The 13765-nt window shown below is 45.5% G+C and overlaps 1 protein-coding gene across 1 annotated transcript; it reads left to right on the top strand.

Annotated features, from left to right (window-relative positions):
- Positions 1–341: 341 nt before the first annotated feature.
- LOC144489470 (retinoic acid receptor RXR-alpha-B) lies at positions 342–12997 on the top strand (the record flags this gene model as incomplete). The annotated part of the gene is made up of 5 exons (XM_078207333.1): positions 342–471; positions 980–1112; positions 3582–3673; positions 4329–4434; positions 6321–12997. Coding segments are annotated over 5 exons (609 nt in total), but the record flags the coding sequence as incomplete, so codon positions are not given.
- Between the last annotated feature and the right edge of the window lie 768 nt (positions 12998–13765).

The following is a 13765-nucleotide window of genomic DNA, read 5'->3' as shown; positions in this document are numbered from 1 at the left end:
TAAAGATGAGACTGGAACAACAAACACCGTTCTGTTCTGAGCAGATTCCACCTGCCATCTCCACTATGTGGCAGAATCCTGTCATGAATTCCCAGTCACTGAGTTCAGCCACAAGAGAATCAACCCCTTCTCCCCAGTAGAAAAGGGACAGACAAGAGATCCAATCATTCCCCCCCCACCCCCCGTCCTCCAGCATCATCTGCTCTTTTACTTTTCCTGTGGGCTGCTCTCGGGATTTGTAAACAGCCAGAGACTGGACCCTTCAGTTCTGTAGAGATGCTTTTAATGCAATAACTGATTGAAGTACAATAGCTTTTTTTTCTGCCTTTCTCTCTATCCAGTCCAATGACCCCGTCACCAACATCTGCCAGGCTGCAGATAAACAGCTTTTCACCCTGGTCGAGTGGGCCAAGAGAATTCCGCACTTCTCCGATCTCCCTCTCGACGATCAAGTCATTCTCCTCCGGGCAGGTGAGTGGATGTTCTAAATCCCCCCCCAGGCATTTGCAGCCTGTGGGACCCCCTGGTCGGATGTTTATATGGTGCTCGGTATAAGCACAGGACTTCTCAGTTACGTCAGCACCAAGCAAGATGCTGATGAAGGAGAAGGTGGGGAGGAAACTGAGGAGGAAATATTTAGTCACTAAAGGGGAAAGAAAAGTCAAAAAACCAAGTTTCAAAGAGTCTCATCAAAATAGTGGTGAGAGTGGGATGGAGTGTCAAAGGCTAGGGCTAAATATATGGGAGATTAAATGGGTGGGTAGAGTGTGTGATAGCGTAGAGTGTACATGGGGTGTGGGAGGGGATTAAATGGGTGGGTAGAGTGTGTGATAGCGTAGAGTGTACATGGGGTGTGGGAGGGGATTAGACGGCTAGAGAGGGTTAATCGGATTGTCTTTGGACCTCAGTGTTATGTGCAGCTACATGTAAAATGGTTAATTCTTTGTGGAGGATCACTCGGTGCATGTTTCTTGTGTAGGCTGGAACGAGCTGCTCATCGCTTCATTCTCTCATCGTTCAATCTCAGTGAAGGATGGCATCCTCTTGGCCACAGGACTGCACGTCCATCGCAGTAGTGCCCACAGCGCTGGTGTGGGTTCCATATTCGACAGGTACGCAAATTACTCTTCATTTTCTGGTCTTCCCTCCCAACACCCCATCACTCTCTCCAACCTTTAGGCAACTCCTGGTGATGGGGTGAGATAGACTCTCAGATTCCAGGGCTGCTACTTCACTGTGTGGGGCACTCGACAAGTTCAGTAGGAAATTCATCTGTGAAAGGCTTTACAACCCAGTCCTTATCCTGAAGTCTATGGATGGTGACTTGGTGTGTGACCCATGGCTGATGGACCCTTCCCTTGCCCAGAGTGGAGTAATCAGTTGCCCTTGCTGTTGAGTCAGTCACATGGATCAATGGGCTTTATTATCAGATAAGATTTTTTAAACTATTGCCTTTTTTAACTATTGTTACAACCTTGGGCAATAATCTGTAATTTTAAAAAATTTTAAAACTGAATTCTGAAATCCAAGAATAAAGTTCCAATTCCACGGTTTAAAACAGATGCATCTTTACTATACAAGAATCAAGCAAAGCAAACACTAAACACTAGCTTAGCTAACTACCACCCTACACCACAGCAGTGCTACAAGTTAAACATGAATTAACCAGCAAATTGTGGTCGATTTAAAAGCTATAAATCGCACAATTCATTGACGGACTGAACTAAGACAGATCTTACACATTGACCCGGCAGGTCGATGTCAAACTCAGTCACAAAGTGCTTAAAAACTCTGTCTCTCATCATGAAGAATTGCAGCTCTTCCTCTTCTCCACAGAATCCCTACAGTGCAGAAGGAGGCCATTCAGCCCATCGAGTCTGCACCAACTCTCCAAAAGAGCATCTTACCTATCCCCAATTCCCACACATTTCTCATGGCTAATCCCCCTAACTACACTACACATTTTTGGACACTAAGGGGAAATTTATCACGGCCAGTCCACCTAACCCGCACATATTTGGACTGTGGGCGGAAACCAGAGCACCCGGAGGAAACCCACACAGGGAGAATGTGCAGACTCTGCACAGACTTGAATTGAACACGGGTCCCTGGCGTTGTGAGGCAGCAATGCTAACCACTGTACCACCCCAAAACTGACAGCAGCAGCGCAACCAACCCAATGTCCATGAGCATGGACTTCGTCATAAATGGCACATGTCTGTCTGTGGAACCTCCTCAACTCAGTCTAGATGGTGTGTAGATCCACCAAAGCTATCTTGCAGTCGGTGAAACATCTGCAGCAAATTGCATATTTGCGTATTCTCAGTTTATGGATCTGGCCTCAATCTCCTACAATCTTTTTGTTAATTCATGTTTCGCAAAAACAGAAAATGCTGGAAAATCTCAGCATGTCTGTTGACATCTGTGGAGAGAGAATAGAGCCAACATTTCAAGTCTGGGCGACCCTTCGTCAGAGCTGCTGAGATTTTCCAGTATTTTCTGTTTTTGTTTCGGATTCCAACATCCACAGTATGTTTCTTTCAATTCAATGCTTAACAATGTTGATTCAGGATGTTAGAGTGTAGGAGGTTAGCCAAGATAACATTTAGTGTTGCTTTGTTTGCTTCTTGTACAGTAAATATTCTCCTTTAAACCATGGTATCTTTAGATTTCATTTACTTAGTAAGAACTAGGATTTCAGATTTCTTCTTCTTTAAGAAGAAAATGTTACAGGTCTCTATCGAGGTTTTAAACCAAGATTGTGACACTCGGGGAATGTTCCCACTTTTTCCTTCATCTCTTCAATCTGTGAACTATCCTGCCCCAGGGCAGTTCTCCTCCTCACCCTGGCTGCTCATTGGGAACTCTGCTTCTGAGTACATCTCCAGCGTGACTCCATTCACTGCAGCCTCCCCTTGTAACCTGGCTGAGAAAAAAGTTTGTTAGTGTCACAAGTAGGCTTACATTAACACTGCAATGAAGTTACTGTGAAAAATCCCCGAGTCACCACACTCTGGCACCTGTTCGGGTAAATTGAGGGAGAATTTAACATGGCCAGTGCACCTAACCAGCATGTCTTCCGGACTGTGGGAGAAAACCAGAGCATCCGGAGGAAACCCATGCAGACACGAGGAGAATGTGCAGACTCCACACAGACAGTGACCCGAGCCGGGAATCGAACCAGGCTCCCCGGCGCTGTGAGGCAGCAGTGCTAGCCACAATGCTGCCGTGCCGCCACCCTCCTAACCCTCCACCCTCCTTGGCAGAGCGCAAGTTCAGCCCTGTCGTTAACTAATCTGTGATATTGCCCACCCCTCCTGTGCAGCCCCGCAGAAGCCCTGCCAACAACAATGTGCATTTATACAGCAAAAAGAAGAGTGAAGAGCTGCATCGCTGCCATTAGCCACATGCCCCACGCTGAAACAGGCAGGTCACACTCAGCAAGGGAACATTTGGAGAGGCAGCTTGGTGGAATGGTTTGGGAGAGCGATTCTGGAGCTCGAAGGCATGACCACTGTAGTGAGGCAAACCCGGAGCGAGTTTGAGGCAATAACTGCTTTTTCTTTCTGTGCTCCGGCTAGAGTTCTGACAGAATTAGTTTCGAAGATGAAGGATATGCAGATGGACAAGACTGAGCTGGGGTGCCTGAGAGCCATCGTCCTCTTCAATCCAGGTACAACCTACACCATGATACGCTAATGTGGAGTTCATTGTCAGAGAGAGATCTCGGCGGAAGGAAACCGGTAGAGTGCTGACCCCTACATCAGGGGTTTACTATCTGTAACTGATAGGAACCAATTTTCACAACCAGGCCACACAATCCATTGAACCACTCATTCAGCATTCAATGCAGACATCTCATTTAAGTATTAAACATACCCTGAACACTCGACATGAACAGCATTCGCTAGCCGCATTGAACCTCCAACAACAGCTCAAATTGGACTGGACTAATTGTCAAACACTGGGTTGAGGTACTTTTGGGAATGTTTACTGGGTACAGTGGGAGTGAATGGAAGAAGTTCTATTGAACTTCTGTACACTGGGGGTGAATAGGAAGTGAATTATTTGTTGGAATTCTATATAATAGAAATAAACGGGAGGAGGTTCAACTAATTGGAATTCTATACAAATGGGAGTGATTGATTAATCAGAATGTACTCTATAATGGAATTGAACATCGAGGTTTATTCACCAGATTTCTGTTCATTGGTAATGAATGTGATGAGTTTAGTCTGTTCAGACTCTGTACATTACAGTTAAAATATAGGTGTCTGCAATGTTAATGCTCCCAAAGTGAACCTGAATATTTTCAACATCCTCTTTAGATGCTAAAGGTTTATCAAACCCAGGAGAAGTGGAATCTTTGAGGGAAAAGGTGTATGCATCACTAGAGGCTTATACAAAACACAAGTACCCTGATCAGCCTGGCAGGTAAGTGACTGTGTGTGACTGTGTGTGTGTTTATCTATACATTCACACTCGCCCCATCCCTGTGCCTGTGTCTATTTGTGGCTGTATCTTTGTGTCCTTTACATCTGCCTCTGGCAGTGTTTCTGTGCCTGTCTGTATAACTGTTTTTCTCTATACCTAACTGAACCCACCGCCTGAAGCATTTGTTTGTCTACATTTTAAGGGAACCAATCACTGCACCAACATGTCGTGTCCTATCATCAAAACCGAGAGAATGTCTTGTTGTCCCTCCCAGTTGCTGTTCTGGTAGGATTCCGCAAGAGGAAATACTGGACCCACTGCACAGGGTTACAGTTACAAGGTCAAGGTTCATATATTAGGCCTGTTTTCCCATGGATAAACTGAGGAACTAATTGAAATGCTGAAGATGATTAAAGGAGTTGTTCGGATAGATAGAGGAAAATATTTCCCCTGATAGATGATGCAAGCGACTGAGGTCATTTACAGCATGTGTTTGTGCTGTGAAGCATTGAACAGTCCGTGTTTATGTTTCTAGATCTGTGACTAATGCCAGAAGATCTAGAACATTGTCCTGTGCTACAGAATAATTTGCAAAGGAACAGGAGAGGAGCATTCAGCCCCTCGAAGCCTGTACTAGCATACATATAGATCATGGCTAATTGGAACCCCGACCCCATCTACTCACCTTGTTAGTGGTTTTAGCGTGAACTAGAGTTCAGCAACATGGTCCGGGAATATTTTTATTGAGATTGGTGATTGGGGGAAGTGATGCAGGGCAGCCTGTGTGAGCCCAAGTGATTGATATCAGATGAGAGGAGCAGACGTGAACCCAGTGACAATGGTACTGACAGTGCAAGGGCTCTAGACTGTGGATTGTCCAGAGTCATGGGCTCCTGTGACCCTATAAAGTGATGCACGTTGGGGAAATTGATTAACAAGGATTTAGAAACAAGACTTACCTTCACCCATCCTGACATAAATAAGGAACGGGAGCAAGAGTCAGCCAGACGACCCTTCAAGCCCACTCTGCCATTCTATATAGTCTTCCACCTCAATTATCTCTTCCCTTCTTATCGTTGTATCTCTTAAATTCCTTGGTATTCAAAAATCTATCAACCTCTGTCTTGAATAGACTCAAATAATGGCGGATCCGTGGATCTCTGGGCTAGTGAATTGCAAAGATTCACGAAATTCCTCATGAAGAAAACCTCTCCTCGTCTCGGCCCTAAAAAAGTTGAATGATGATCTCTAGTGCTGTAACATTTCTACGATTCTTTGAATGGTCAACCCCTTATTCTGGGACTGTGCCCCGCCCCCCAAGATTCACACCACCCTCTGGGTGAAAAAGGTTCTCCTCAAATCTTCTCTAAATCTCTTGCCCCTTACTTTAAATCTATGCCTGCTGGCTATTCACCCCTCTGCTCAGGGGAGAAGTTTCCTCCGAGCTACCTGGTCCATGTCCCTCAGAATTTTGTACACCTCAATCAGGTTCCCCCCTCAGCCTTCTCTGCTCTGAGGAAAACAATCCAGCCTAATCAGCCTCTCTTCATAGCTGAAGTGCTCCAGTCCAGACAACATCCTGGTGAATCTCCTCTGCACCCTTTCTAGTATAATCACATCCTTCCTATAGTGTGGACACCAGAACTGTGCACAGTACTCTAGCTGTAGCCTAACGAAGGTTTTATATTGCTCCCTCATACACTGTATCCCCAAGTTAGCCTGGGAGATGTCTGGCTAATTTGCAGTGGAGTGAATCGTCACTGACTGCTTTGACATCTCTCCCAGGAGCCAGTTTCACAGATTGACTGTGGGTTTGGGTAGCGTTTGTTGCTGTCACTCTTTGTTCAAGGGGGTGGATGACATGGAGTTTTCCTGCATCTCTCCAGGTTTGCAAAGCTGCTCCTGCGACTTCCGGCCCTCCGATCGATCGGACTCAAGTGTCTCGAGCACCTATTCTTCTTCAAGCTGATCGGGGATACTCCCATTGACACCTTCCTGATGGAGATGCTAGAGGCCCCACACCAAATGACATGATGCGACTCTCCACGCTCCCCACTTTCTTAAATGTCAAATCTGTAAATATTTTCGCTAATTGTGTGAATAGAATTGATATAATGTCATCCGTCTAACTTGTAAAACGACACATATTTTGTATCTTGAACAAGCACAGAACAGCAATTATTTGTTAGTTTGTACAGGGAATTTAAGAAAAAACGCTTATCAGAAGAATTTTAGATTAGAATTCTATTCAGTGAAGAATAAATCAGGTTTATAAATCGGGATACAGTACCTCTCTCACATCATCATTCTCACTATTGTTTACTAGCTCCGAGTCAACCTTTGCCCTGGCACCTGCAAATAGGGACAGTGACCTGAATGAGTGCTCCTATTACAGAGCCTGTACCTCTTAGTGGGCTCACGGGGAAACTGGAATTCATGCTAGGGTGATTACTTTCCTTATGCTCCTAGCAGGCGAGCATGCATTCAGAATATGGGCCCTTGCAAGCCAGTCATACTGTATGAAGCCTGTTTTAAAGGGACTCTTCCTCATCCCCATCCTTCCCACTTGCCCCCCGCCAAAACATAAAATGGCCTTCAGATACAAGTCATGGTTAAGCTTTTATTTTAAAAAAAATACATCGATCACACAGGTCCGACTGTGCATATTTCAGCTGACACCGTGACAAATGATCTCAATGCCCTTTCCCTCCCCTGATGAAGGATGCTCCTGATTTCGGGTCCAAAGACGCAGATTTTCTTCAAATGTTACATTTTAATATTGAAGAAGATGCAAGATCCGAGTGATTCTGCAGCTTTGTCCTGAGTTTGGAGAATCCAGGCAGTAACAGCACAGCGTAGGCTGTCACAGGGTAGAATATTGGAAGTGATCATAGAATAGAATCATAGAAACCCTACAGTACAGAAAGAGGCCATTTGGCCCATCGAGTCTGCACCGACCACAATCCCACCCAGGCCCTACCCCCATATCCCTACACATTTACCCACTAATCCCTTTAACCTACGCATCTCAGGACACTAAGGGGCAATTTTAGCCAATCAACCTAACCCGCACATCTTTGGACTGTGGGAGGAAACCGGAGCACCCGGAGGAAACCCACGCAGACACGAGGAGAATGTGCAAACTCCACACAGACAGTGACCCAAGCCGGGAATCGAACCCAGGTCCCTGGAGCTGTGAAGCAGCAGTGCTAACCACTGTGCTACCGTGCCGCCCACAGTGATGTTTGTGTGATGTTTTCACACACTGGGTTATTGAAGCATGAAGCTAGTGAAGCCGGGTCTTGTTCCAAAGGAGCTTGGAAAGAGATTTGAAGAGCAGGAATGTGAAAGGAAACAGAGTAAAAGAATGAGATTTGAATTGATAGAACAAGTTGAAGAGCTAACACCTGCATTGCACAATGGACAGAACTGCCTCCTGTAACCCATTTTTGGGGTATAGGTATTGCTGACAAGGCTAGCATTTATTGTCCATCCCTAGTTACCCTGAGATAATGATACAATTGAGTGGCTTGCTAGACCATTTCAGAGGGCAGTTAGGAGTCCGTGCTGTGGCCCTGGAGTCGCATGTAAGCTAGACCAGGGAAAGACATCAGATTTTTTCCCTAAAGGTCATATGTGAACTGTTTGGATTTTTCTGACAATCCAAGGCATCATGGTCACTTTTACTGATGTCACATTTTCGTTTTGACCTGAATTGATATTCTCAAGGTGCTGTGATGGGATTTGAATTCATTTTCTCTGGATTATTGACGTATTTCTCGTTGTTCATAAATAGAACTGTAGACGTCAACACTAAGCTCTCCAAAATGCACTAAAAAGCCAAATTGTAGCTTCAAATTGTTTGGACTGATATTTTTAACTGCACTCTTTCAGAGATTCATCATGCATTTGTGCAAATTATAGGTCTTTTTTAAATGTTCCAGTCTTACTTCCTCTTTAACCATTCTAGGTCCACACTTTGGCATCTCTGACTAAGGTTTGTTGGCTCCCTACTCACTGTATTGGCTCCAACATCCACATCTGCAGATCCAGTTGGAACCTTCCTTCACCCAATAGCTCTGTTAGTGCCCTCTGCTCTTCCAGCTGCACACTGCCTTCGTTCTCTCCTCATTCCAACATCCCCCACCCCCAAGTCAGTGGCTGAGTACTTGTCCCTGTCACCCATGTCACTACACTCAGGAACCCGATCTCCAACCCTCACCACCATGCCTCATTCAAAGAACAAAGAAAATTACAGCACAGGAACAGGCCCTTCAGCCCTCCGGCCCTCCAAGCCTGCACCGACCATGCTGCCCGACTTAACTAAAACCCCCTACCCTTCCAGGGACCATATCCCTCTATTCCCATCCTATTCATGTACTTGTCAAGACGTCCCTTAAAAGTCACTACCGTATCCGCTTCCACTACCTCCCTAGCAGTGAGTTCCAGGCACCCACCACTCTCTGTGTAAAAATATCTGCCTCGTACATCTCCTCTAAACCTTGTCCCTCGCACCTGTGCCCCCTGGTAATTGACTCTTCCACCCTGGGAAAAAGCTTCTGACTATCCACTCTGTCCATGCCTCACATAATCTTATAGACTTCTATCAGATCACCTCTCAACCTCCGTCGCTCCAGTGAGAACAAACAAAGTTTCTCCAACCTCTCCTCATAGCTAATGCCCTCCATACCAGGCAACATCCTGGTAAATCTTTTCTGTACCCTCTCCAAAGCCTCCACATCCTTCTGGTAGTGTGGCGACCAGAATTGAACACTATATTCCAAGTGCGGCCTCACTAAGGTTCTATAAAGCTGCAACATGACTTGCCAATTTTTAAACTCAATACCCCGGCCGATGAAGGCAAGCATGCCGTATGCCTTCTTGACTACCTTCTCCACCTGCATTGCCACTTTTAGTGACCTGTGTACCTGTACACCCAGATCCCTTAGCCTATCAATACTCTTAAGGGTTCTGCCATTTACTGTATATTTCCTATTTGTATTAGACCTTCCAAAATGCATTACCTCACATTTGTCCGGATTAAACTCCATCTGCCATCTCTCCACCCAAGTCTCCAACTGATCTATATCCTGCTGTATCCTCTGATGGTCCTCATCGCTGTCCGCAAATTCACCAACCTTTGTGTCGTCCGCAAACTTACTAATCAATCCAGTTACATTTTCCTCCAAATCATTTATATATATATATATTATACAAACAGCAAAGGTCCCAGCACTGATCCCTGAGGAACACCACTTGTTTCAACACCAATTCCTCACCCCTCTTCAGAAACGTCATTGCAACCTACCTCTTGCACTAGGATTTCCTTCACCTCTCTCTATAATTGGCTGCCTGTGTCCTTCTAGGTGGTAAAAGACATAGATTTGGAAGGTTATGTCTAAGGAACCTTGATGAGTTTCTGCAGTGCATCTGGTAGATGATCCACACTGCTGCCAGTGTGCGTTAGTGATGGAGGGAGTGAATGTTAAGGTGGTGGATGGGGAGCCAATCAAGCTTTGTTCTGGATGGTGTTGAGCTTATTGGATGTTGTTGGAGCTGCACCCATCCAGGCAAGTGGAGAGTATTCCATTACACTCCTGACTTGTGCCTTGTAGATGATGGATAGGCTTTGGGGAATCAAGAGGTGTTGTTACTCACTGCAGAATTCCTCGTCTCTGACCTGCTCTTGTAGCCACAGTTTTTATATGGCTAGTCCAGTTCAGTTCAGTTCCACCATGACTGGATGTGGCAGGACTGCAGACTTAGGATCTGATCTATTGATTGTGGGATTGCTTCACTCTATCTATCGCATGCTGCTTTCGCTGTTTGATATGCAAGTGTTCCTGTGTTGTAGCAATTCCCTTGGGCTTAGCTGGTTGAGGGTGATGTAGAAAGATTTAGAAAGAGATGTTTAAAGTGATTTGATAGGGTAGCCAGAGAGAAGCAATGTCCTATGGCACAGGGAATCATGATGTGGGGATGCCAGCGTTGGACTGGGGTAAACACAGTAAGAAGTTTAACAAAACCAGGTTAAAGTCCAACAGGTTTATTTGGTAGCAAAAGCCACACAAGCTTTGCAGGGAATCCAGAACAGGGGGGACCTCAATTCAAAATTCAAGGGTGATGTCAGGGAGAAGATCTTTGCACAAAAGATGGAGGAAATCTGGAAATCTCCCTCCTGAAAGCTGTGGATTCTGAGACTCGATTAGAGCTCTTGAGACTGAGGTCACTAGATTATCAGGCAAGTCTTATCATCAATGTGAACCAAAGACGGATAAATTGAATTGAGATACAGAACCTTGGTGGTCCAATTGAATGGTAAGGCAAACTCAAGGGGCTGAGTGGCCTCCTCCCCTGCTGGATCTAGAATGTGGAGATGCCGGCGTTGGACTGGGGTTCTACAAACATGCAAGAAAGCAGACAGGATCTAGAATGGGCCAGAGCAATTTGCTCCATTTCACAATGGGAGCTGTATTTGGACATTAACCCGAGCTTTGTTCAAAGAAAGCGGAGTGAGTCTTTTGTTTAGAGTTGGAGCTGAATTAATTTTGGCGAAAGCAGATTCATTCAAATATTCGTTCAGTGCTGCAGAATTTGATTATTGCTGAAAAGAAACATGTTGTCAAATCTTTTCATCCTCCACTCATCCAGACAAACACAAGAATTCTAAATATCAAAAACCACAATTAATACCACAGGAGAAAAGGGTGTCCAGATTTTACCAGGGGGCACGAGAAGCCTATAATTACTCATTGTTATTGCCATGGCAATGTTTCAGCCAATGCGAGTCAACTTTCCAACCAATCAGCACCCTTTTCTGCTGTAGTATCCATTGTTCCGATTGTTTGAAATTTGATATTGTATTTGTCCTGATGAGTGCAGGATGAAAAGCTTCAGCGTCGTGCCTCATTTCAACGATATACCAATATATTGTCTCGCTTCAAGGCTGATCATTCCCAGTCACAGTAAAAGGAGCAATATATTGCTGGTCTGCTCACTCCCATACTTCACTGGCCACTCAGCGGGGAGAAGTGGGATTGACTCAATGTGCATCTCTATCCTGATGTCAGGGAATCAGTAGGTGTCAGGCAGTCCAGTTTGGACATCCCAATTCCTTTCCTTTCCTCCTTTTTCTCCTCGCCCCCTCCCCACGACCTCGCCCCCTCCCCACGACCTCGCCCCCTCCCCACGACCTCGCCCCCTCCCCACGACCTCGCCCCCTCCCCACGACCTCGCCCCCTCCCCACGACCTCGCCCCCTCCCCACGACCTCGCCCCCTCCCCACGACCTCGCCCCCTCCCCACGACCTCGCCCCCTCCCCACGACCTCGCCCCCTCCCCACGACCTCGCCCCCTCCCCACGACCTCGCTCCCTCCCCACGACCTCGCCCCCTCACTTTCGCACACACACTGAATCCTTCTTCAGTCCCAGATCCTCCAGCACCAAGAGCCCTTCTGAACCCTCACCTAGGCTGGCCATTACTCCCTGCGTCAGCCCAGGTAGCAAATATCGATGGGCTGTTCAACCAGGAAGCCTCGTTTACCACATACAGGGAGGTTGCCACATTTAACATGACGTACCACTCTGGGCATTACAGGGTACAGTTCCTAACCCCCCACACACTACATGTTCATACCCACTCACGGAGCAGGACCCTCAGGGTCACTCCACGTGTATGCCTGAATGTTATTTTTGGTAATTGTGCTATAGCTCTTTAAACTGTATTGCCTGTATATTTTATATATAATAATGTATACATTTATAGTGTCTAGTTTAATGCCTAGTAATTCACTATTGAGATATGGGCCAGAATTCTCCATTCACTGCAGCGGGACCGGAGAATCCCAGCCGCGGGCGAGGTCGGGGAATTCTGGCGCATGGTCTCTCAAAGAACTTATTGCACCAGTTCTAAGGTGACGTGTATCATTTGGTCTTCAGAAAATATCACTCATAATTCTCATTTGCCAGGAACACAAACTCAGAATTTCATTGATAAATAAATAAACTATGCACTGTATATGTGAGTGTATGTACATATATATTGTATACATATATACATACATGCATATGTGTGTATGTATATATGTCGAGAGCGAGCGCGAATGTGTAAGAAGTGACTCGACAGTAAAGGACAGGTAGAGGGGAATCTGCCCATCTGCAAGCCCTCCTCTACCTTTGGGTTTTTGTCCAGTATTCTCTGCACCGTCTCTGTGCAGCTCAATCATGCACTACATTTGGGAAAAAAAACGGGCAAAAGTTGCAGAGATTGGCGCACAGGTCCCCTTCAGTTGAACAAATGGTTATATTTTTGTACTGTACAAATCTAATGCTGCAAATTAGCTCCAAGACACACTGCCCTCATCAACAGGGTCACACCGTAACACGGAACCTTCTGTCGTGAAAATGCCCATTTGGAGGAGTGCATTCTGTCGCTGTCTGTCTTTGAACTGCTCTGCAGCACCTTTACAGCTTTGCTATAAACCCTCCTTTAGCAACAACAAAAATGTTAACTCTTTAATCTGTAATTGTTTTTTTTTTCTGTAAATACACTGTTTCAATTCTGGCTAAATGTGTGCTGTGTAAATTCCTGTTTGACCATCCTGCTGAGGGCTACTGCGTAACAGTACCGAGTTATCATGTGTGATAGCACATCGCATTTTACAGCACCCACCAAGGCAGGCTGTATCGCCCAGCTGGTCTCCAGCAATGTTCATGCTCTACGTGAGCCTCCTCCCAATTTCTTTCATCCGTCCCATCAGCATATCATTCTTTTTCTTTCTCCCTCGTGTTTCCCTCGTTTCCCCTTAAATGTGTGAGGAAATGCAGTGGCAAGTTCCACATCCTAACCTATTTGGCAAAGACATTTCTTGTGAATTCTTTATTTGATAGATGAGTGACAATCTATTAAATATGGTCTCTAAATTTGGACTCCCTCACAAATATATTAATGATGCAGACTTCAAAATGGGCGGTATGATTGGGAAATTCGCAGATGACACAAAAATTGTCCATGTAGTTGACAGTGAAGAGGAAAGCTGTCGACTCCAGAATGATATAAATGGTTTGGTTGAGTGGGCAGAGAAGTGGCAAATGGAATTCAATGTGGAAAAGTGAGAGGTGATGCATCTGGGGAGAGCAAATACAGCCAGCGAATATTCAATAAACGGGAAGATATTGGGAGGGGTAGAGGAAGAGAGAGAGCAGTGCATATCCACAGGTCCTTGAAGGTGGCAGGACAGGTGGACAAGGTGGTCGAAAAAGCAAATGGAATGCTTTCTTTTATTGGGCAAGATATTGAATACAAAAGCAGGAATGTGATGTTGGAACGGTA

This window comes from Mustelus asterias, unplaced genomic scaffold, assembly GCF_964213995.1.
Source record: "Mustelus asterias unplaced genomic scaffold, sMusAst1.hap1.1 HAP1_SCAFFOLD_2220, whole genome shotgun sequence".
Taxonomy (NCBI): Eukaryota; Metazoa; Chordata; class Chondrichthyes; order Carcharhiniformes; family Triakidae; genus Mustelus; species Mustelus asterias.
Note: the sequence above shows the minus strand (reverse complement) of the source record. Positions and strands in the feature narration are given on the sequence as shown.